Consider the following 24,240-nt stretch of genomic DNA (forward strand, 5'->3'; position numbering starts at 1 on the left):
AAGAGCCTGCTGGCTGTCCTCGATTGGATGGCAAGTTCAGAGGTAACCAAGATGGAAGCCACCTCTGGAAAACATCATTTAGGGAAGGAAATCTGCCATCCTTACCTGGTCTGGTCTGCATGTGACTTCAGACCCATAGCAATGTGGTTCACTCTTAATGCCCTCAGCAAACCACTCAGTTGTATCAAATTACTGCAAAATCGAAAAGAAATGAAACTGGACGGACCCACCCAGTATTGACCTAGGCGCTGGAAACGACAACGGCAAACTCAGCCCTGTCGACCCTGTAAAGTCCCCCTGACTAACACCTGGGGGCTTGTGCAAAAATTGGGAGAGCTGTCTCACAGACTAGTCAAGCAACAGTCTGGCGTAGTCATCCTTACCGAATCATACCTTACAGGCAATATCCCATCACCACTCCTGGGTATGTCCTGTCACACTAGAGGTGGCACCACAGTATACAGTCAGGAGGGAATTGCCCTGAAAGTCCTCAGTATTGACTCTGGGCTGGATTGCATGAAGTCTCATGATATCAGGTCAAACACGGGCAAGGAAACCTCCTGCTGATTACCACGTACTGCCCCACCTGCAGATGATGAATCAGTACTCACCATGTTGAACAACCAGTTGGAAGAAGCACTGAGCATGGCTAAAGCACAGAATGTACTCTGGACAGGGGACTTCAATGTCTGTCACAAAGAGTGGCTGCATTGTACCACGACTGACTGAGCTTGTCAAGTCCTGAAGGATGTAACTGCTAGACTGGGTCTGCGGCAAGTGGTGAGGGAACCAACAAGAGGAAAAAGCCTATCTGATCCAATTTTTTTTAAAAAAACATGCGTGGGATGTGGGCATTATTTGCTGGGTCAGCATTTATTGCCCATCCCTAGTTACTCTTGAGAGCCTGGTGGTGAGCTGCTTTTTTGAACTTTTTTTATATTCTTTCATGGGTTGTGGGCTTCACTGCAAGGCCAGCATTTGTTGCCTGCCCCTAATAGCCCTTGAACAGACTTTGCTAGGTCAGTTCAGAGGGAACTTAAGAGAAAACCATATTGCCGTGGGTCTGGAGTCACATGTAGGCTAGGCCAGGATGGCAGATTTCCTTCTCTGAAGGAGATTAGTGAATCGGTTGGGTTTTTACATCAATCGATGATAATTTCATGGGCACCATTACTGATTCTAGCTTTATATTCCACATTTATTAACGGAATTCAAATTCCACCAGCTGCTGTGGTGGGATTTGAACCCATGTCCCCAGAGCATTAGCCTCGGCCTCTGGATTACTAAGATAAAAGCAAAATACTGCAGATGCTAGAAATCTGAAATGAAACCAGAAAATGTGGGAAAACCTTAGCAGGTCTGGCAGTGTCTGTGGAGAGAGAAACAGGGTTAACGAAGCTAAAGAAGAGTCATATGGACTCAAGACATTAACTCTACACCACCATCTCCCACTGCTGCAGTCCATCTGGTGTAGGTGCACCCACGATGCTACTAGGGAGGCAGTTCCAGGATTTTGACCCAGCGACAGTGAAGGAACGGCGATATATTTCCAAGTCAGGATGGTGAGTGGCTTGGAGGGGAACTTCCAGGTGGTGATGCTCCTATGTATCCGCTGAAAGGTATATCCCAGTGAGGAAGAAGGATTCTATGAAGGGGATAAACCAACCAAGGAAGTTAAGGACAGTATCAAATTGAAAGAAAAAACATACAATGTGGCAAAGATTAGTGGTAAGCCAGAAGAATGGGAAAGTTTTAAAAACAAACATAAGATGACCAAAAAATAATAGAGGGAGGAAATAAACTTTGAGGGTAAACTAGCAAGCAATATAAAAATGGACTGTAAGCTTCTTTAAGTATATAAAAAGGAAGAGAGAGGCCAAAGTGAACATAGGCCCCTTGGAGAATGAGGCTGGGGAAATAATTATAGGGAACCAGGAAACTTCAGAGGAGTTGAATAGACACTTTGCATCAGTATTCACAGTAGAAGACTACACTAATAGCAATCCAAAAATATTAAATAATTAAGGGGCAAAAGGGTGGGAGGGGGAGGGGGGAGGAAATAAATACAATAACTATCACTAGAAAAAAAGTACTAGGGAAACTAATGGGGCTAAAGGCCGATAAGTCCCCTGGACCTGATGCTAAACGGTAAGTTAAGGAAAAAGTGGGACCTATCAGAGATGAAGATGGAAACTTGTGTGTAGATGCAGAGGCTGTGGGAAGGGTTTTGAATGAATATTTTGTTTCCGTGTTTACAAAGGAAAGGGAGGATGTAGATATAGTAGTCCAGGAGGAACACTGCGAGATATTGGACGGGATAGCCATAAAGAGAGAGGAAGTACTTGAAGGGTTGAAATCCTTGAAAGTTGATAAGTCACCAGGGCCAGATGGATTGTTTCCGAGGCTGCTGAAGGAAGTCAGGGAGGAGATAGCAGATGCTCTGAGGATGATTTTCCAATCTTCACTAGACACAGGGGAGGTACCAGAGGACCGGAGAAATGCAAACGTAGTTCCATTGTTTAAAAAGGGATCAAAGGAAATGCCAAACAATTATAGGCCAGTTAGTCTTACATCGGTGGTGAGCAAATTAGTAGAATCAATCCTGAGAGATAGGATTAACTGTCATGTGGAAAGGCATGGACTAGTCAGGGATGGTCAGCATCGATTTGTTAAAGGAAGGTCTTGCCTCACAAATTTGATTGAATTCTTTGAGGAAGTGACAAGAAGGGTTGATGAAGGTAGTGCAGTGGATGATGTGTACATGGGTTTTAGCAAGGCATTTGACAAGGTCCCACATGGCAGATTGGTCAGGAAAGTAAAAGTCCATGGGATTCAGAGTAATGTGGCAAACTGGATAAAAGGTTGGCTTTGTAACAGGAAACAAAGGGTAATGGTCGATGGATGCCCTTGCGAATGGAAAGTTGTCTCAAGTGGTGTTCCACAGGGCTTGGTGTTGGGACCCTTGCTGCTTGTGTTATATATTAACGATTTGGATGTGAACGTGGGGGGTACAATTGGGAAACTTGCAGATGACACAAAGATTGGCCGAGTAGTGGATAGTGTAGAGGATAGCCATAATCTCCAAAACAATATAGATGGGTTGGTGGAGTGGTGGTAAAGTGGCAGATGGATTTTAATATAGAGAAGTGTGAGGTCATACATTTAGGGAGGTCAAACAGTTACAGGGATTACACAATAAATGGGAATATACTAAGTGGGATAGATCAAGTGAGAGATCTTGGCGTACAAGTACACAGGTCCCTGAAGGCAGCAGTTCAAGTAGACAATGTTGTAAAGAAGGCATATGGAATGCTCTCCTTCATTGGCAGAGGTATGGAATATAAAAGTAAGGATATAATGTTGGAATTGTATAAAACACTGGTGAGGTCACAACCGGAGTATTGTGTGCAATTCTGGTCACCACATTACAGGAAGGACGTAATAGCTCTGGAGAGAGTGCAGAGGAGATTTACAAGAATGTTGCCAGGGTTAGAAAAAAGAAGCTATGAGGAGAGATTGGATAGGTTGGGGTTATTTTCCTTAGAACAAAGAAGGCTGAGAGGTGACTTGATTGAGGTGTACAAAATTATGAGGGGAATATATAGAGTGGACAGGATAAAATTGTTTCCCTTGGTGGAGAATTCTAGAACCAGGGGACCAGGGGACATAGATTCAAGTGGCAGAAGGTGTAGGGGGGACATGAGAAAGAACTTTTTTACGCAGAGGGTAGTGGGTGTCTGGAATTCGCTGCCCAAGTTGGTGGTAGAGGCAGAACCTTTAAACTCTTTTAAAAAGTACCTGGATCTGCACCTAAAGTGCTGTAAGCTGCAGGGCTATGGGCCGGGTGCAGGAAGGTGGGATTAGAAAGGGCACCTGGGTGTCCTCGGGCTGGCATGGACAAGATGGGTGCTGTAACTGTGCTGTAACTTTTCTATGGTTCTATGGGTTGCATCCTAGGATATTAAAGGAAGTAGCTGCAGAGATAATGGATGAACTGGTAGTAATCTTCCAAGAATCCTTAGATTCCAGAAAAGTCCCAGAGGATTGGAAACCTGCCAATGTAACACCCTTTTTCAAAAAGGGAGGGAGACAGAGAACAGGTAACTATAGGCCAGTTAGCTTAACATCTGTCATTGGGAAAATGTTAGAGCCTATTATAAAGGATGCAATAGCAGAGCATTTAGACATGTATAATCTAATCAAGCAGAGTCAGCATGGATTCATGAAGGAGAAATCATGCCTGACAAATTTATTAGGATGCTTTGAGAAGGTAGCAAACAGGATAGATAAAGGAGAACCAGTAGATGTAATATATTTGGATTTCCAAAAGCCGTTTGATAAGGTACCGCACATAAGGCTACTTAATAAGATAAGAGCCCATGGTGTTGGGGCATATTAGCATGGACAGAGGATTGGCTAACTAACAGAAGAAAGAAAGTTGGGTTAAGGGGGGTATTTTTGGGATGGCAACCTGTAACTAGTGGGGTGCCACAAGGATCAGCGCTGGGGTCACAATTACTTACAACATATATTAATGACTTGGATGTGGGAAGTGAGTATACTATCGCCAAGTGGGAAGGCAAGTGATCAGGATGACACAAAGAGGATATAGACTGGCTAAGTGAGTGGGCAAAAACTTGGCAAATGGAAAATAATGTGGGAAAATGTGAGGTTTTGCATTTTGGCAGGAAGAATAGAGGAGCTGAATATTATTTAAATGGAGAAAGACTGCAGAAAGCTGTAGCACAGAGGGATTTGGGGGTCCTCGTGCATGAATTATGAAAAGCTAGCATACAAGTTCAGCAGGTAATAGCAAAAGCAAATGGGATGTTGGCCTTTATTTCAAAGGGAATGGAGTATAAAAGTAGAGAAGTCTTGCTAAAACTATACAAGGCACTAGTTGGACCACACCTAGAACAGTTTTGGTCCCCTTATCTAAGGAAAGATATACTGGCGGAGAAGGTGCACTAGGTTGATCCCAGGTATGGAGGAATTTTCTTATGAGAAGAGGCTGAATAGGTTGTGCCTGTCCTCATTGGAGTTTGGAGGCGGCCTTATTGAAACATGTAAGATTCTTAAAGGGCTTGACAGAGTAGATGTTGACAGGTTGTTTCCCTTTTTGGGAGAGTCTAGGACTAGAGGGCATAATCTCAGAGTAAGTGGGTGCCCATTTAAAACAGAGATAAGGACGAATTTCTTCTCTCAGAGGGTAGTGAATCTGTGGAATTCTTTACTGCAGAGGGCTGTGGAGGCTCATTAAGTATATTCAAGGCTGAGATAGATTTTTAATCAGTAAGGGAATCAAGGGTTATGGGGAAAATGCAATAACGTGGAATTGAGGATTATCAGATTAGCCATGATGTCACTAAATGGCGGAGCAGAGTCGAAGGGCTGAATGGCCTACTTCTGCTCCGACGTCTTATGGTCTTATGGCCCTTGTCCTTCTAGATGGTAATGGTCATGGGTTTGGAAGGTGCTGTCGAAGGAGCCTTGGAGAATTCCTGCAGTGCATCTTGTAGATGATACACACTGCTGCTAGTGTGTGTCGTTGGTGGGGGGAATGAATTTTTATGGATGGGGTGCCAATCAAGTGGGCTTCTTTTTGCTGGATGGTGTTCAGCTTCTTGAGTGTTGTGGGAGCTGCACTCATCCAGACAATTGGAGAGTATTCCACCACACTCCTGACTTGTGCCTTGTAGATGGTGGACAGGATTTGGGGAGTCAGGAGGTGAATTATTCGTCACATGATTCCTAGCCTCTGACCTGGTCTTGTAGCCACAGTATTTATATGGCTAGTCCAGTTCAGTTTCTGGTCAATGGTAACCCCCAGGATGTTGATAGTGGGGGATTCAGTGATGGTAACGTCATTGAACATCAAGGGGCGATGGTCTGATTCTCTCTTGTTGGAGATGGTCATTGCCTGACACTTGTGTGGTGTGAATGTTACTTGCCACTTGTCAGCCCAAGACCAGATATTGTCCAGGTCTTGCTGTATTTGGACATGGACTGCTTCAGTATCTGAGGAGTTGTGAATGGTGCTGAACATTGTGCAATCATCAGCGAACATCCCCACTTCTGACCTTATGATGGAAGGAGGGTCATTGATGAAGCAGCTGAAGATGGTTGGGCCGAGGACACTACCCTGAGGAACTCCTGCAGTGATGTCCTGGAGCTGAGATGACTGACCTCCAACAACCACAACCATCTTCCTTTGTGCTGGGTATGACTCCAACCAGTGGATTTTTCCCCTGATTCCCATTGACTCCAGTTTTGCTCGGGCTCCTTGATGTCACACTCTGCCAAATCTGGCCTTGATCTCAAGAGCAGTCACCCTCACCTCACCACGTGAGTTCAGCTCTTGTGTCCATGTTTGAACCAAGGCTGTAATGAGGTCAGGAACTGAGTGGCCCTAGCGGAACCCAAGCTGGGCATCAGTGAGCAGGTTATTGCTAAGCAAGTGCCGCTTGATAGCACTGTTGATGACCCCTTCCATTACTGATGATGGAGAGTAGACTGATGGGACAGTAATTGGCTGGGTTGGATTTGTCCTGATTTTTGTGTACAGGACATACCTGGGCAATTTTCCACATAACCGGGTAGATGCCAGTTGTAGCTGTACTGGAACAGCTTGGCATGGGGCACGGCAAGTTCTGGAGCACAAGTCTTCAGTACTATTGCTGGAATATTGTCAGGGCCCATAGCCTTTGCAGTATCCAGTGCCTTCAGCTGCTTCTTGATATCATGTAGAGTGAATTGAATTGGCTGAAGACTGGCATCTGTGATGCTGGGGACCTCCAGAGGAGGCTGAGATGGATCATCCACTCGGCACTTCTGACTGAAGATTGTAGCAAATGCTTCAGCCTTATCTTTTGCACTGATGTGCTGGGCCCCTCCATCATTGAGGATGGGGATATTTGTGGAGCCTCCTCCAATGAGTTTTTTAATTGCCCACCACCATTTACCCCTGTTTGTGGCAGGACTGCAGAGCTTAGATCTGATCCATTGGTTGTGGGATCTCTTAGCCCTGTCACTTGCTGCTTATGCTGTTTGGCACACAAGTAGTCCTGTGTTGTAGCTTCACCAGGTTGACACCTCATTTTTAGGTATGCCTGGTGCTGCTCCTGGCGTGCCCTCCTGCACGCTTCATTGAACCAGGGTTGATCCCCTGGCTTGATGGTAATGGTAGAGTGGGGGATATGCTGGGCCATGAGGTTACAGATTGTGTTCAAGTACAATTCTGCAGCTGCTGATGGCCCATAATGCCAGTCTTGAGTTGCTAGATCTGTTTGAAATCTATCCCATTTAACATAGAAACTTAGAAACTAGGAACAGGAGGAGGCCATTTGGCCCTTTGAGCCTGCTCCGCCATTCAGTATTATCATGGCTGTTTCTCTATCTCAACGCCATATTCCTGCTTTCTCTCTCTACCCCTTGATGCCCCTAATATCCAAAAATTTATCAATTTCTTTCTTGAATATACTCAGTGACCCAGTCCTCCACAGCCTCTGTGGTCGAGAATTGACCACACCTCTGAGTGAAGAAATTTGTCCTCATCTCAGTCCTAAATGACCTGCCCCATATCCTGAGACTGTGGCCCCTGGGTCTAGACTCTCCAACCATCTGCCCTGTGCTTAGTCTGTCTCACCCTGTTAGAATTTTATACATTTCAATCAGATCCCCTCTCATTCTTCTAAACTCTAGTGAATACAGGTCCAGTCAAACCAATCTCTCTATACGACAGCCCTGCCATCCCCGGTATCAGCCTAGGGAACCTTCGTTGCACTCCCTCCATGGCAAGTATATCCTTTCTTAGGTAGGATGACCAAAACTGCACACAATACTCCAGCTGAGGTCCCATCAAAGCCCTGTATAACTGCAGTAAGACATCCCTACTTGTGAACTCAAATCCTCTTGCAACGAAGGCTAACATACCATTTGCCTTGCTAATTGCTTGCTGCATCTGCCTGTTTACTTTCATTGACTGGTGAACAAGGACACCCAGATCCCTTTGTACATCCACTTTTCCCATTATATTATCATTTAAATAATACTCTGCCTTTCTGTTTTTCACACCGAAGTGTATATCTTCACATTTATCCACATTATACTGCATTTGCCCACACACACAACTTGTTTAAATTGCCCTGAAGCCTCCTTGCATCCTGCTCACAAGTCACAACCCTGCCCAGTTTTGTGTCGTCAGCAAACTTGGAAATGTCGCATCTGATTTCCTCATCTGAGTCATTTATATATATATTGGGCTGGGGCTCAAGTACTGATCCCTGCGGTAACCACTAGTCACTGACTGCCATCCGGAAACAGACCCATTTATTCCCACTTTCTGTTTCTGGTCTGTCAAACAATTATCAACCCATGCCATGCCCCTGATCCCATGTGCTTTAATTTTGCCCACAAGCCTCTTATGTGGAACTTTATCAAAAGCCTTCTTGAAATCCAAATACACCTCATCCACTGGTTCTCCCTTATCTATTTTAGCACTGCGGTAGTGCCACACAACCTGATGGCGGGTATCCTTAGTGTGAAGGTGGCTATTCGTCTCCACATGGACTATGGTCAGTTCTGCCGATACTGTCAAGGACAGATGTATCTAAAGCAGGCAGGTTGGTGAGGATGAATTCAAGTATCTTTTTCCTTCTTGTTGGTTCCCTCACCACCTGCCGGAGATCCAGTCTAGCAGCTATGTCATTTAGGACTTGGCCAGCTCGGTCAGTAGTGGTGCTGCCGAGCCACTCTTGCTGGTGGACATTGAAGTCCCCCACCCAGAGTACATTCTGCACCCTTGCCACCCTCAGTGCTTCCTCACATAGAGGAGCACTGATTCATCAGCTGAGGGAGGGCGGTATGTGGTAATCAGCAAAAGGTTTCCTTGCCCATGTTTGAACTGATGCCATGAGACTTCATGGCAACTATTTCATCCAGCAATGGTGAATGGAGGATCCACCTTGACCTCCTAGGTCCCCATTGTCATAAACACCAATGTACAGACAATTTGATTCATGCCAGGTGATATCAAGGAATAGCTGAAGGCATTAGATACAGCAAAGGCTATGGGCCCTGATAACATTCTGTCTGTAGTACTATAGACATACATCCTGACTGTAGTACTAAAGATGAAAGCAAAATACTGCAGATGCTGGAAATCTGAAAAAGAAACAAAAAATGCTGGAAAAACTCAGCAGGTCTGGCAGCATCCGTTGTATAGAACCTTGGTGAGGCCACAGCTGGAGTACTGTGTGCAGTTCTGGTCGTCACATTATAGGAAGGACGTGATTGCACTGGAGGGGGTGCAGGGGAGATTCACCAGGATGTTGCCTGGGATGAAACATTTAAGTTATGAAGAGAGATTGGATAAACTTGGGTTGTTTGGAGCAGAGAAGACTGAGGGGTGACCTGATCGAGGTGTACAAGATTATGAGGGGCATGGACAGGGTGGATAGGGAGCAGCTGTTCCCCTTAGTTGAAGGGTCAGTCACAAGGGGGGATAAGTTCAAGGTGAGGGGCAGGAGGTTTAGGGGGGGATGTGAGGAAAAACCTTTTTTTGAGGGTGGTGAGGGTCTGGAATGCGCTACCTGGGAGGGTGGTGGAGGCGGGTTGCCTCACATCCTTTAAAGAGTACCTGGATGAGCACTTGGCACGTCATAACATTCAAGGCTATGGGCCAAGTGCTGGTAAATGGGATTAGGTAGGTAGGTCAGGTGTTTCTCACATGTCGGTGCAGACTTGATGGGCCGAAGGGCCTCTTCTGCTCTGTGATTCAGTGATGCTGAGAGAGAAACCGTTAACTTTTTGAGTCTGGACGATACTTCTTCAGAGTAGTACTAAAGACTTGTGCTCCAGAACAGGCCATGCACCTAAACAAATAGAACTGTTCCAATACAGCTGCAATACTCAACAGTAACCTGCTCACTGAGACTCAATTTGGATTCCGCCAGAGCTGCTCAGCACCTGATCTCATTGCAGTCTTGGTCCAAACATGGACATTAGAATTCAGCTCAAGAGATACAGTGAAAGTGACTGACTGCCTTTGACATCAAGGCAGCATTTGATTGAATATGGTATCAGGGATTTTGGTGGTTACCTATTGTTTTGAAATTTAGAATCACATATAAAGCCAGGTGTGACACATTGAAGGAGGCTGAAAATTCTGCACGCCTATAGTCGTAGGGATAATTGGCACACATTCAAAACATGGAGCAGTAATAACCCCAGTAAATCAAGAATGTTGAAGGTCTGAGTTGTTCTTGTGTCCCCTACAGGAATATTTATTGCGGAAAAATCCAGTGTCAGGGTGGAAACATGACTCCACTCCGAGGGGGATTCCTGAATGTTTTGGTCACCAGCATCAATCTTAGGGGTATAAAGTATAAATGCCGAGGAGCATTTTCTTCTTTAACTGATTCCAGCATCCCAGACTTAACTCAACAAGGAACCAAGTGTGGAGTTGGCAAGGTAATCAATTCACAGTCATTTTAAAAGCAACATTAACGCTAGAGGTATGCTTCCACTTTACCCATTCCCTCCCAGTATTTTTGATGATACTTTCCCTTCCTACTTCAGAGTTTAAGACATATATCCTTCTCATTACTGCTGCTAGCCTCCCCCATTCTCTCACTCTATCACATTCAACTTATGCCTCCACTCCCTCTCCTTTATTGCTGTTTATTTCCTATTTCTCACTCCCCTTTACTTCTTTTCTCTTCCTCTTTCCCCCTCTCTCCTTCAGTCTTTTCCTTCACTCTCCCATCTCTCCCCACCACTGTCCCCATCTCTGCCTTTTACTCGCTCCCCTTCACTCTCTCCCCTTCACTCTCTCCCCTTCACTCGCTCCCCTTCACTCTCTCCCCTGCACTCGCTCCCCTTCACTCTCTCCCCTTCACTCTCTCCCCTTCACTCGCTCCCCTTCACTCTCTCCCCTTCACTCTCTCCCCTTCACTCGCTACCCTTCACTCGCAAACTTAAGTGAAGGGAATTTTCTGAGTAAGTGCTCCTTGATAGCACTGTCGACGACACTTTGCTGATGATTGAGAGTAGAATGATAGGATGGTAATTTGTCGGGTTGGATTTGTCCTGTTTTATGTAAACTGGACATAGCTGGGCAATTTTCCGCATTGTTGGGTTGATGCCAGTGTTGTTGCTGGACTGGAACAGCTTGGCCAGGATGGCTCGATCAGGGGGAACAAGCCTTCAATGTTACTGCCTGAATGTTGTTAGGGTCCATGGACTTTGATGAAATCCAGTGCCTTTAAACATTTCTTTATATCATGTGGAAGGAATTGAATTGCTGAAGATTGACATCTGTGATGTATGGGGGATGTACAAACATACTTACGAATATATGAATTAGAAACAGGAGCAGGCCAAGCAGCCCCCCCGAAGCCTGCTCCGCCATTCAATAAGATTGTGGCTAATCTGATTTTGACCTCACCTCCACATTCCCACCTACCCAGGTAACCTTTCACCCCCCTTGCTTTTCCAGAATCTATCTACCTCTACTTAAAAATATTCAGAGACTCTGCTTCCATCGCCTTTTCAGGAAGATTCACAGCCCTCTGAGAGAGAAAAATTCTTCTCATCTCTGTCTTAAATGGGCAACACTTATTTTTAAACAGTGACCCCTTGTTCTAGATTCTCCCACAAGAGGGAACATCCTTTCTACATCCACCCTGTCAAGACCCCTCAGGATCTTAAATGTTTCAATCAAGTTGCCTCTTACTCTTCTAAACTCCAGTGGATACAAGCCTAAGTCTGTCCAACCTTTCCTCATAAGACAACCCACTCATTCCAGGTATTGGTCTGGTAAACCTTCTCTGAACTGCTTCCAACGCATTTATATCCTTCCTTAAATAAGGTGACCAATACTGTACACAGTACTCCAGATGTGGTCTCACTAGTGCCCTGTACAACTGAAGCATAACCTCCCTACTTTTGTATTCAATTCTCCTTGCAATAAACAATAACATTCTATTAACTTTCCTAATTACCTGCTGTACCTGCACACTAACCTTTTGTGATTCATGCACTAGGACACCCAGATCCCCCTGCACCTCAAAGCTCTGCAATCTCTTACCATTTAGATAATATGCTTCTCTTTTATTCTTCCTGCCAAAATAGACAATTTCACATTTTTGCGCATTAAACTCCATTTGCCAGATCTTTGCCCACTCACTTAACCTACCTATGTCAATTTGCAGTCTCCTTATGTCCTCTTCACAACTTACTTTCCTACCTATCTTTGTATCATCAGCAAATTTGGAAACCATCCCTTCAATCCCTTCATCCAAGTCATTTATATAAAGTGTTAACAGTTGAGGTCCCAGCACTGATCCCTGTGGCACACCACTCGTCACATCCTGCCAACCTGAAAAATACCCAGTTATGCCCACTCTCTGTTTCCTGTTAGCCAGCCAATCTTCTATCCATGCCAATATGTTACCCCCTACACCATGAGCTTTTTTTTTTGCACAATAATCTTTGATGTGGCACTTTATCAAATGCCTTCTGGAAATCTAAGTACAGTACATCCTCTTTATACACAGCACATGTTACTTCCTCAAAGAACTCCAATAAGTTGGTTAAACATGGTTTCCCTTTCACAAAACCATGTTGACTTTACCTGATGACCTTGAGCTTGTCCAAATGCCCTGCTATAACTTCTTTAATAATAGCTTCTAACATTTTTCTTGAGCTAACTGGGCTGTCATTTCCTGATTTCTGTCTTCCCCCTTTTTGAATAATAGAGTTAGATTTGGAAAATTAAAACCAATGCATCATCTATCTCACTAGACACTTGTTTTAAGACCCTAGGATGAAGTCCATCAGGACCTGGTCTCTTATTAGCCAGCAGCTCCAACAATTTACTCAGTACCACTTCCCTGGTGACTGTAATTTTCCTGACTTCCATTTCCTGGTTTATAGCTGCTTCTGGGATGTCACTTGTATCCTCTGTAGGGAAAACTGATGCAAAATACCTGTTCAACTCATCTGCCATCTCCTTGTTTTCCATTATCAATTCCCCAGAGTCACTTTCTATAGCACTAACGCTCACTATGTTAAAAGCAAAATACTGTGGATGCTGGAAATCTGAAATAAAAACAGAAAATGCTGGAAGAACTCAGTGGGTCTGAGAGCATCTGTGGAGAGAGAAACAGAGTTAACGTTTCGAGTCTGTATGACCCTTCTTCAGAGCTAAAGAGAAGTAGAAATGTCATGAAATTTATACTGTTTAAGGGGGGGTGGAGCAGGTGGAGCTGGAATGAAGGCCAGTGATAGGTGGGAGATAAGGAGTGATTGATAAAGTTGTCATGGACAAAAAGACAAATGGTTAATAGTAGCGGTAAGGGCTAAAGGAGGTGCTGATAGTGGCATAAAGGTAAGAAAGCAGAATGTGTTAATAACAGAACAAGATGACCCTTTTAGGGATGGGGTGGGGAGAGTAGGTGATGTTTGGGGAAAAAGGGTGGAAAAAGGCATAAAAAAGAGGATAGAAAAGGGGACAAGACAACAAATAAATTAATAAATATGAAAATAAGTGGATAAAATTTTTTTTAAAATGAAAAAAATGGGATTAAATAAGGAGTGAAAATAGAGGAGAGGGTTCATGATCTGAAGTTATTGAACTCAATATTCAGTCCAGAAGGCTGTAAGGTGCCTAGTCGGAAGGCGAGGTGCTGTTCCTCCAGTTTGCATTGAGCTTCACTGGAACAATGCAGCAGGCCAAGGACGGACATGTGGGCATGAGAGCAGGGTGGTGTGTTAAAATGGTAAGCGACAGGGAGGTCTGGGTCATGCTTGTGGACAGACCGCAGGTGTTTAGCAAAGCGGTCACCCAGTCTCTCCAATGTAAAGGAGACCACATTGGGAGAAGCGAATGCAGTAGACCAAATTGAAGGAGGTACAAGTGAAGCACTGTTTCACCTGAAAGGAGTGTTTGGGCTATTGGATGATGAGGAGGGTGGAGGTGAAGGGATAGGTGCTGTACCTTCTGCGGTTGCATGGGAAGGTGCCGTGGGAGGGGGTTGAGGTGTTGGGGTGATCGGGTAGTGGACCAGGGTGTCCTGGAGGGAACGGTCTCTACAGAATGCTGACAGGACGGGTGAGAGAAAGATGTGTTTGGTGGTGACATCATGCTGAAGTTGGTGGAAATGGCAGAGGATGATACTTTGAATGAGGAGGCTGGTGGGGTGAAAAGTGAAGACCAAGGGAGGCCTCATCATGATTCTGGGAGGGAGAGGAAGATGTGAGGGTGGATGCGCGGGAGATGGGCTGGACACGGTTGAGGGCCCTGTCAACCACAGTGGGAGGGAAACCTCAGTTAAGGAAGAAGGAGGACATGTCAGAGGAACTGTTTTTGAAAGTGGCATCATCAGAACAGATGCGACGGAGGCGAAGGAACTGAGAGAATGGGATGGAGTCCTTACAGGAAGCGGGGTGTGAGGAGCTGTAGTCGAGGTATCTGTAGGAGTCAGTGGGCTTGTAATGAATATTGGTGGACAGTCTATCACCAGAAATGGAGACAGAGAGGTCAAGAAAGGGAAGGGAAGTGTCAGAGATGGACCATGTAAAGGTGTTAGAGGGATGGAAATTGGAAGCAAACTTGTTAAATTTTTCCAAGTCCCGACGAGAGCATGAAGCAGCACCGAAGTAATCAGCGATGTACCAGAGAAAGAGTTTTGGGAGGGGGCCTGAGTAGGACCAGAACAAGGAATGTCCCACATACCCCATAAAGAGACAGGCATAACTGGGGCCCATGCGGGTACCCATAGCCACACCTTTTATTTGGAGGAAGTGAGATGATTTTAAGGAGAAATTGTTCAGTGAGAGAACAAGTTCGGCCGGACGGAGGAGGGTAGTGGTGGATGGGGATTGTTCAGGCCTCTGTTCGAGGAAGAAGCGGAGAGCGCTCAGACCATCCAGGTGGGGGATGGAGGTGTAGAGGGATTGGACGTCCATGGTGAAGAGGAGGCGGTTAGGGCCAGGGAACTGGAAATTGTTGATATGATGTAGGGTGTCAGAGGAATTGTGGATGTAGGTGGGAAGAGACTGGACAAGGGGAGGGAGAACAGACACAAGATAGGAAGAAATGAGTTCTGTGGGGCAGGAACAGGCTGACATGATCAGTCCACTGGGACAGTCCTGTTTATGGATTTTGGGAAGGAGGTGGAAGCGGGCCGTCTGAGGTTTGGAGACTTTTTAAAAATTCATTCATGGGATGTGGGCATCTCTGGCTAGGCCAGCATTTATTACCCATCCCTAATTGCCCTTGTTCAGAGGTTACTTAAGAGCCAACCACATTGCTGTGGGTCTGGAGTCACATGTAGGCCAGACTAGGTAAGGACAGCAGATTTCCTTCCCTAAAGGAAGGGAATTAGTGAACCAGGTGGGTTTTTACAACAATTGACATTGGTTTCTTGGTCATCATTAGACTTTTAATTCCAGATTTTTTATTGAATTCAAATTCCACCATCTGCCGTGGCAGGATTTGCACCTGGGTCCCCAGAGCATTACGCTGGGTCTCTGGATTAATAGTCCAGTGACAATACCACGACACCATCGCTCTCCCAATGAGAACGGAAGCTGTGGAGGGAAGATCTCCAGAGGAGATGAGGTCAGTAACAGTCCTGGAAACAATGGCTTGATGTTCAGTGGTGGGGTCATGGTCCAGGGGGAGGTAGGAGGAAGTGTCTGCGAGTTGGCGCTTAGCCTCTGCGAGGTAGAGGTCAGTGCGCCAGACAACAACAGCACCACCCTTGTTGGCAGGTTTGATAACAAAGTCAGGGTTGGACCTGAGAGAATGGAGTGCAGCAAGTTCAGAAGGAGACAGGTTAGAGTGGCTGAGAGAAGCAGAGAAATTGAGATGGCCAATGTCACGCAAGTAAAGATCAAGAGCAGGTAAGAGGCCAGAGAGAGGGATCCAGGTGGAGGGAGAATACTGGAGGCAGGTGATAGGATCCTTGGAATGCGTGGAGGACTCTTGCCCAAAGAAGCGAGCACAGAGACCAAGGTGGCAAAGCGTTGTGCCGAGCCCAAAATTTACTGAGGTGAAGGCGTAAGGGTATGAAACTGAGCCCTTTGCTGAGTACAGAACGTTCAGCACCAGAGAGGGGAAGGTCAGAGGGTATGGTGAAAACACAGCAAGGGCTGGGATTAGAAGGTGGGATGGGGTCAGAGGGACAGGAAAGGGTGGAAGGTCCTGGATGGGCGTTGGTCTCAATAAGTTGTTGGAGCTTGTGTCCCTTAACACCTGAAAGAAAGAGAAAATGTTCTTAAGATGTCAGATGAGACGAAGAGTAAAATGAAACTGGGGACAAGGACAGCTTGGAGATAGGATGAGTTGGTTCTGCTGGAGGGAGAGGTCGAGTGTGTTCATATGGCGGAGCATGGCACTGAGTGTGGATCTCAGAATGCGACGGGAACAGCAGTCCGAGGAATGTTGTATGTCCCGGAGATACCTGTAATCCTGGGTGGATTCAAAACACGAGGGATGGAGCTTTAGATGGAATCTACGTTGGGTAAGTCAGATACGGAGACAGTCACTGAGGAAGGAGATATGGCTGTGAAAGCGAGTTTTAGTAAACTCTTTGTCAAACACCAGGAGAGAAATGGAAAGCAAGGAAGGTGAACAAGACAAATGGAAATCCTGTCGGAGAGAAGAGCAGTACTTCTTCAAGGTAGGCATTCCTGGAAGAGAAGTGGCAGTGAATTAAACACTAAGATAAAATCAAAATATTGCAGAGGCTGGAAATCTGAAATAAAAACAGAAAATGCTGGAAAAACTCAGCAGCTCTGAGAGCACCTGAGGAGAGAGAAGCAGAGTTAATGTTTTGAAGCTGTATGACCCTTCCTCAGAGCTAAAGAGAAGAGGAACTAAGGAGCAGGTGAAGCTGGATAGAAACTCACTTTGTTAACTCCTGTTTTAAATATTCATCAAAACTCTTACTATCTGTTTTTATGTTTCTGGCTAGCTTTCTCTCATACTCTAATTTTTCCCTCCTTATTAGTCTTTTAATCATTCTTTGCTGTTCTTTATATTGTGTCCAATGTTCTGGCCTTCCACCTATCTCTGCACAATTACGTGCTTTTTCTTTAAGTTTGATACCGCCTCTACCCTTTCTGGTTACCACGGATGGTGCGTCTGTCCCTTGGAATTTATCTTACTCGTTGGAATGTATCTATTTTGTGCATCCTGAAATATCCCCTTAAATATTAGCCCCTGCATCTCTATTGATCTATCCCTTGACCTAATTTGCCAATTTACTTTAGCCAGCTCAGCTTTCAGGCCCTCATAATTGCCCTTATTTAAGTTTAAAAACTTTGTCTCAGACCAACTCCTCTCTCCCTCAAACTGAACGTAAAATTAAATCATGTTATGGTAAAACCATGTGGACTTCTTCAAATTGTACTATGCTTTTTTAAGTGCATTTTCATAGCTATTACAGAAACATGGCTTAAAGACTGACAAGAATGGCAGCTCAGCCTTCCTGGTTACAGGCTTTTCAGACAAGATAGAGAGGGGGGATACAGAGGGAGTGGGGGGGGGTGCGGTTGGCAATTTTGGTTAGAGAAGCAATCACAGCTGTGAGGAGTGAGGATATGTCAGAAGGGAAGTGGTGCCGTACTGGTAGTGATACTGGACTGGTAATAGAGACCCAGGGTAATTCTCTGTGGTCCCATTCAAATGATGACCATTGTCGATTGCTGTCAAAACCCATGTAGTTCACTAATGTGCTTTAGGGAAGGAAATCTGCTGTCCTTACCTGGTCTGGCCTACATGTGACTCCAGACCCACAGCAATGTGGGTGACCCCTAACTACCCTCTGAAATGGCCTAGCAAACCACTCAGTAGTGTCAAACCACGAAAAAGTCTGAAAGCAATGAAAGCGGACAGACCACCTGGCATCGACCTATGCACCGGAAATGACACCGGCAAACTCAGCCTTGTCGACGCTGCAAAGTCCTCCTTACTAACACCTGGGGGCTTGTGCCAAAATTGGGAGAGCTGTCTCACAGACTGCTCATGCAACAGCTTGACATAGTCATCCTCATGGAATTATACCTTACAGATAATGTCACAGACACGACCATCACCATCCCTGGGTATGTCCTGTCCCACCGGTAGGACTGACCCAGCAGAGGTGGCGACACAGTGTATATAGTTGGGAGTGAGTTGCCCTGGGAGTCCTCAACATTGACTCCCATGAAGTCGCATGGCATCAGGTCAAACATGGGCAAGGAAGCTTCCTGCTGATTATCATGTACTGCACCACTGCCCCCTCCCACGCCCCGCCCCGCCCCACCCCCACCCTCCCCCTCAAATGATGATTCAGTTCTCCTCCACTTGGAGAAACACTGAGTAAGGGTGCAGAATGTACTCTGGGTGGGGGACTTCAATGTCCATCACTAAGAGTGGCTCGGTAGCACCACTACTGACCAAGCTGGCTGAGTCCTAAAGGATATAGCTGCTAGACTGTGTCTGCGGCAGATGGTGAGGGAACCAACAAGAGGGAAAAACATACTTGACCTCATCCTCACCAACCTGCCTGCTGCAGATGCATCTGTCCATGACAGTATTGGTAGGAGTGAACAACACACAGTCCTTGTGGAGACAAAGTCCCAACTTCACATTGAGGAGACCCTCCATCATGTTGTGTAGCACTACCAACGTGCTAAATGGGATAGATTTCAAACAGATCTAGCAACCCAAGATTGGGAAACCATGGGGTGTTGTAGGCCATCAGCATCGGTAAAATTGTAGTCAACCACAATCTCTAACATCATGGCCTGGCATATCCCCCACTCTACTATTGCCACCAAGCCAAAGGATCAACCCTGGTTCAATGAAGAGTGCAGATGGACTTGCCAGGAGCAGCAGCAGGCATACTTAAAAATGAGGTGTCAACCTGCTGAAGCTACAACACAGGACTTGGCACAGAAGGAGGCCATTCGGCCCATTGTGTCTACACCGGCTCTCCAAATGTGCATTATGACCGAGTGCCATTGCCCTGCTTTTTTCCCGTACCCCTGCACATTGTTTCTATTCAAATAATCACCTAATACTCTTGAATGCCTCGATTGAACCTGCCTCCACCACACTTCCAGGCCATGCATTCCAGACCCAAACCACTCGTTGTGTGATAAAGCTTTTTCCCACATCACATTTGCTTCTTTTGCAAATCACTTTAACTCTGTGCCATCTTGTCCTCTTATGAGTGGGAACAGCTTCTCCCTGTCTACCCTGTCCAGCCCCTTCGTGATTTGGAACACCTCTATCAAATCTCCTCTAGGTCTTCTTCTCTCCAAGGAGAACAGTCCCAACGTTTCCAATCTATCTTGGTAACAGAAGTTTCTCATCCCTGGAACCATTCTTGTAAACCTCTTCTGCACTCTCTCCAACGTGTTCACATCCTTCCTATAATGTGGTGCCCAGGACAGTACACAATATCCCAGCTGAAGTCGAACAAGTGTCTTATATAAATTCAGCATAAACTCCCTGCTTGTCAAACAGCATAAGCAGCAAGCGATAGACACAACAAAGTGATCCCACAACCAACAGATCAGATCTAAGCTCTGCAGTCCTGCCACATCCAGTTGCGAATGATGATGGACAATTAAACAACTCACTGGAGGAGGAGGCTCCACTAATATCCCCATCCTCAGTGATGGGGGAGCCCAGCACATCAGTGTAAAAGATAAAGCCAAAGCGTTTGCAACAATCTTCAGTCAGAAGTGCCGAATAGATGACCCATCTCAGCGTCCTCCAGGAGTCCCCAGCATCACAGATGCCAGTCTTCAGCCAATTTGAATGACTCACGTGATATCACGAAACGGCTGAAGGCACTGGATACTGCAAAGACTATGGGCCCTGACAATATTCCGGCAATAGTACTGAAGAATTACACTCCAGAACTTGTTGCTTCCCCAGTCAAGCTGTTCCAATATAGCTACAATGCTGGCATCTACCCGACAATATGGAAAATTGTCCTGGTATGTCCTGTAAACAAAGAGCAGGACAAATCCAACGTGATTAATTACTGCTTCATCAGTCTACTCCTGATCATCAGCAAAGTAATGGAAGGGGTCTTCAACAGTGCTATCAAGTGGCACTTGCTTAGCAATAACCTGCTCACTGATGCTCAGTTTGGGTTACAGGAAAATCACTCAGCGCCTGGCTTCATTACAACCTTGGCTCAAACAGAGATTAAGAACTGAACTCCAGAGGTGAGGAGAAGACGAGAGGAGGACTCTGGGACAGTCATTCAACAGCACCTAGAGGAGAGTGTGAGAGGAGGACTCTGGGACAGGCAATCAGCAGCACCTAAAGGAGCCGGGAGTTGCAAAGGAGCATGAGAGGAGTCAGGAGTTGAAGAGAAGTGTGAGAGGAGTCAGGAGTTGAAGAGAAGTGCGAGAGGAGTCAGGAGTTGAAGAGAAGCGTGAGAGGATTCGGGAGCTGAAGAGGAGTACAAGAGGAGCCAGGAGTTGAAGAGAAGCGCAAGAGGAGCCGGAAGTTGAAGAGAAGCTGGGAGAGCAGGGGTGACTGAGGGAGTTTGGTGAGGAGGGAACAAGGTGATTCTTTGAATACTGTGAGTACGAACGGGTAAGCATTTACTATTTCATTGCTTATAGTTTTTAAGGTCTTATTTTGTGGTTTGTAGGGACTATATTCTGTAACAACAAGGAGCAGGAAAGAAGGGCCTGAGAATAATTGATATTAAATATCTTCCAAAAGGTTTAATTTAATTTAAAGGGGTAAGTCATGGCAGGAGAGCTCAAAACCGTGGGGTGCTCCTCCTGCTCCATGTGGGAAGCCAGGCATACTTCCAGTGCCCTGGGTCAGCATGTGTGCAGGAATGCCTCCAGCTGCAGCTCCTGGTGGCTGGATTTTGGAGCTGGATTGGCGGCTGGGGGCACTGTGGAGCATCTGCGAGGTGGAGAGTATCATGGATAGCATGTATAGAGAGGTGGTCACACTGCAGGCTGAGTCCACAGGGAATGGGTGACCACTAGGCAAAGAAAGAAGACTAGGCAGGCAGTACAGGAATCTCCTGTGGCTATTCCCCTGCAAATTAGATATACCACTTTGGATACTGTTGGGGGGAATGGCCTCTGAGGGGAAAGCAGCAACAGCCAAATTCATTGCCCCACAGTTGGCTCTGCTGCACAGGGGAGGAGTAAAAAGTGTGGGAATGCAATAGTTATAGGGGATTCAATTGTAAGGGGATTAGATAGGGGTTTCTGTGGCTGCAAACGAGACTCCAGGATGGTATGTTGCCTCTCTGGTGCTAGGGTCAAGGATGTCTCAGAGCAGCTAGAGGACATTCTGAAGAGGGAGGGTGAACAGCCAGTGGTCGTGGTACACATTGGTACAAACAACATAGGTAAAAAAAGGGATGAGGTCCTAACAGCAGAATATAGGGAGTTAGGAAGTAAGTTGAAAAGTAGGATCTCAAAGGTAGTGATCTCAGGATTACTACCAGTGCCACATGCCAGTCAGAGTAGAAATAGCAGGATATATTGGATGAATACGTGGCTGAAGAGATGGTGTGAAGGGGAGGGTTTCAGATTCCTGGGACATTGGGACTGGTTCTGGGGGAGGTGGGACCAGTATAACCTGGACAGGTTACACCTGGGCAGGACTGGGACTGATGTCCCAGGGGGAATATTTGCTAGAGTGGTTGGGGAGGGTTTAAACTAAAATGGCAGGGGGATGGGAACCTACGCAAGGAGTCAGAGGAGGGGAATCAAAGACAAGAACAAAAGACAGAAAGTGGAATAAGAAAAGTGATAGAGAAATCAAGGGCAAGAATCAAACAGGGTCTCAGTGAAAAGTAGTGGGAACAAGACAAGTAATGTTAAAAAGACAAGGCTTAAGGCTTTGTACCTTAAGCAATAAAGTGGATGAATTAACCGCACAAATAGATGTAAACAGGTATGATATAGTCGGGATTATGGAGACATGGCTGCAGGGTGACCAGGGATGAGAACTGAACATCCAGGGGTATTCAGTATTTAGGAAGGACAGACAAAAAGGAAAAGGTGGTGGAGTTGCATTGCTGGTTAAAGAGGAAATTAACGCAATAGTGAGGAAAGGTATTAGCTCCAACGATGTGGAATCTGTATGGGTAGAGCTGAGAAACACTAAGGGGCAAAAAACGTTAGTGGGGGTTGTATACAGACCCCCAAACTGTAGTGATGATGTTGGGAATGGCATTAAACAGGAAATCAGACACGCATGTAATAAAACGAAATCCGTAATTCTGGGTGACTTTAATCTGCATATAGATTGGGAAAATCAAATTAGTAACAATACCATAGAGGAGGAATTCCTGGAGTGTATATGGGATGTTTTTCTGGACCAATACATTGTGGAACCAACTAGAGAACAGGCCATCCTAGACTGGGTATTGTGTAATGAGAAAGGAATAATTGGCAATCTAGTTGTGCGAGGCCCCTTGGGGATGAGTGACCATAATATGATAGAATTCTTCATCAAGATGGAGAGTGACATAGTTGACTCTGACACTTGGGTCCTGAATGTTAATAAAGGAAACTACGATGGTATGAGACGTGAGTTGGCTATGATGGATTGGGATACGTTACTTAAAGGGATGACGGTGGATAGGCGATGGCAAACATTCAAAGAGCGCATGGGTGAACTGCAACAATTGTTTATTCCTGTCTAGTGCAAAAGTAAAACAGGAAAGGTGGCCAAACCATGGCTTACAAGGGAAATTAGAGATAGTATTGGATCCAAGGAAGAGGCATACAAATTGGCCAGAAAAAACAACAGACCTGAGGATTGGGAGCAGTTTAGAATTCAGCAAAGGAGGACCAAGGGATTGATTAAGAAGGGGAAAATAGAATATGAGAGTAAGCTTACGGGGAACATAAATACTGACTGTAAAAGTTTCTATAGGTATGTGAAGAGAAAAAGATTGCTGAAGACAAATGTAGTTCCCTTACAGTCAGAAACAGGGGAATTTATAACGGGGAACAAAGAAATGGCTGACCAACTAAATACATATTTTGGTTCTGTCTTCACAAAGGAGGACACTAATAACATACCAGAAATGTTGGGGAAAACAGGGTTTAGTGAGAGGGAGGAACTGAAAGAAATCAGTATTAGTAGGGGAATGGTGTTGGGGAAATTGATGGGATTGAAGGCCGATAAATCCCCAGGGCCTGATAATCTACATCCCAGAGTACTTAAAGAAGTGGCCCAAGAAATAGTGGATGCATTGATGGTCATCTTCCGAGATTCTATAGACTCTGGAACAGTTCCTGCAGATTGGAGGGTAGCTAATGTAACCCCACTATTTAAAAAGGGAGGCAGAGAGAAAGCAGGGGATTATAGACCAGTCAGCCTGACGTCGGTAGTGGGGAAATTTCTAGAGTCCATTATAAAAGATTTAATAGCTGAGCACATGGAAAACAGTGGCAGAATCGGACAGAGTCAGCATGGATTTATGAAAGAGAAATCATGCTTGACAAATCAACTGGAATTTTTCGAGGATGTAACTAGTAGAGTTGATGAGGGGGATTCAGTGGATGTGGTTTATTTGGACATTGAGAAGGCTTTCGACAAAGTCCCACATACTCCACTCTCCTCACTGAACTCTCACTCTGTATACCCCACTCTCCCCACTGAACTCTCACGTTGTATACCCCATTCTCCTCACTGAACTCTCACTCTGTATACCCCACTATCCTCACTGAACTCTCACTCTGTATACCCCACTCTCCTCAATGAACTCTCACTCTGTATACCCCCACTCTGCTCACTGAACTCTCACTCTGTATACCCCACTCTCCTCACTGAACTCTCACTCTGTATACCCCCACTCTGCTCACTGAACTCTCACTCTGTATACCCCACTATCCTCACTGAACTCTCATTCTGTATACCCCCACTCTGCTCACTGAACTCTCACTCTGTATACCCCACTATCCTCACTGAACTCTCATTCTGTATACCCCCACTCTGCTCACTGAACTCTCACTCTGTATACCCCACTATCCTCACTGAACTCTCATTCTGTATACCCCTACTCTGCTCACTGAACTCTCACTCTGTATACCCCACTATCCTCACTGAACTCTCATTCTGTATACCCCCACTCTCCTCACTGAACTCTCACTCTTTACACCTAAAGTTTAAATGCCTGTTCCTAAAGAGTTTGGAGTTAAACCACTTGGGTCCTTACCAGGCCATATCATTAAACTGAA

At 45.6% G+C, this 24,240-nt stretch overlaps 1 protein-coding gene across 3 annotated transcripts in view; it reads left to right on the forward strand.

Moving 5' to 3' along the window:
• The window catches only part of LOC121279949 (disintegrin and metalloproteinase domain-containing protein 12-like), a 375,022-nt gene that overhangs the window by 249,102 nt on the left and 101,680 nt on the right, over positions 1-24,240 (forward strand). For all 3 annotated transcript variants that reach the window (XM_041191570.1, XM_041191551.1, XM_041191560.1), the window contains exon 16: positions 10,278-10,470. In XM_041191570.1, coding sequence (XP_041047504.1) covers positions 10,278-10,470 — 193 coding nt within the window. The remainder of the gene's footprint in view (positions 1-10,277; positions 10,471-24,240) is intronic.

This window comes from Carcharodon carcharias, chromosome 1, assembly GCF_017639515.1.
Source record: "Carcharodon carcharias isolate sCarCar2 chromosome 1, sCarCar2.pri, whole genome shotgun sequence".
Lineage (NCBI taxonomy): Eukaryota > Metazoa > Chordata > Chondrichthyes > Lamniformes > Lamnidae > Carcharodon > Carcharodon carcharias.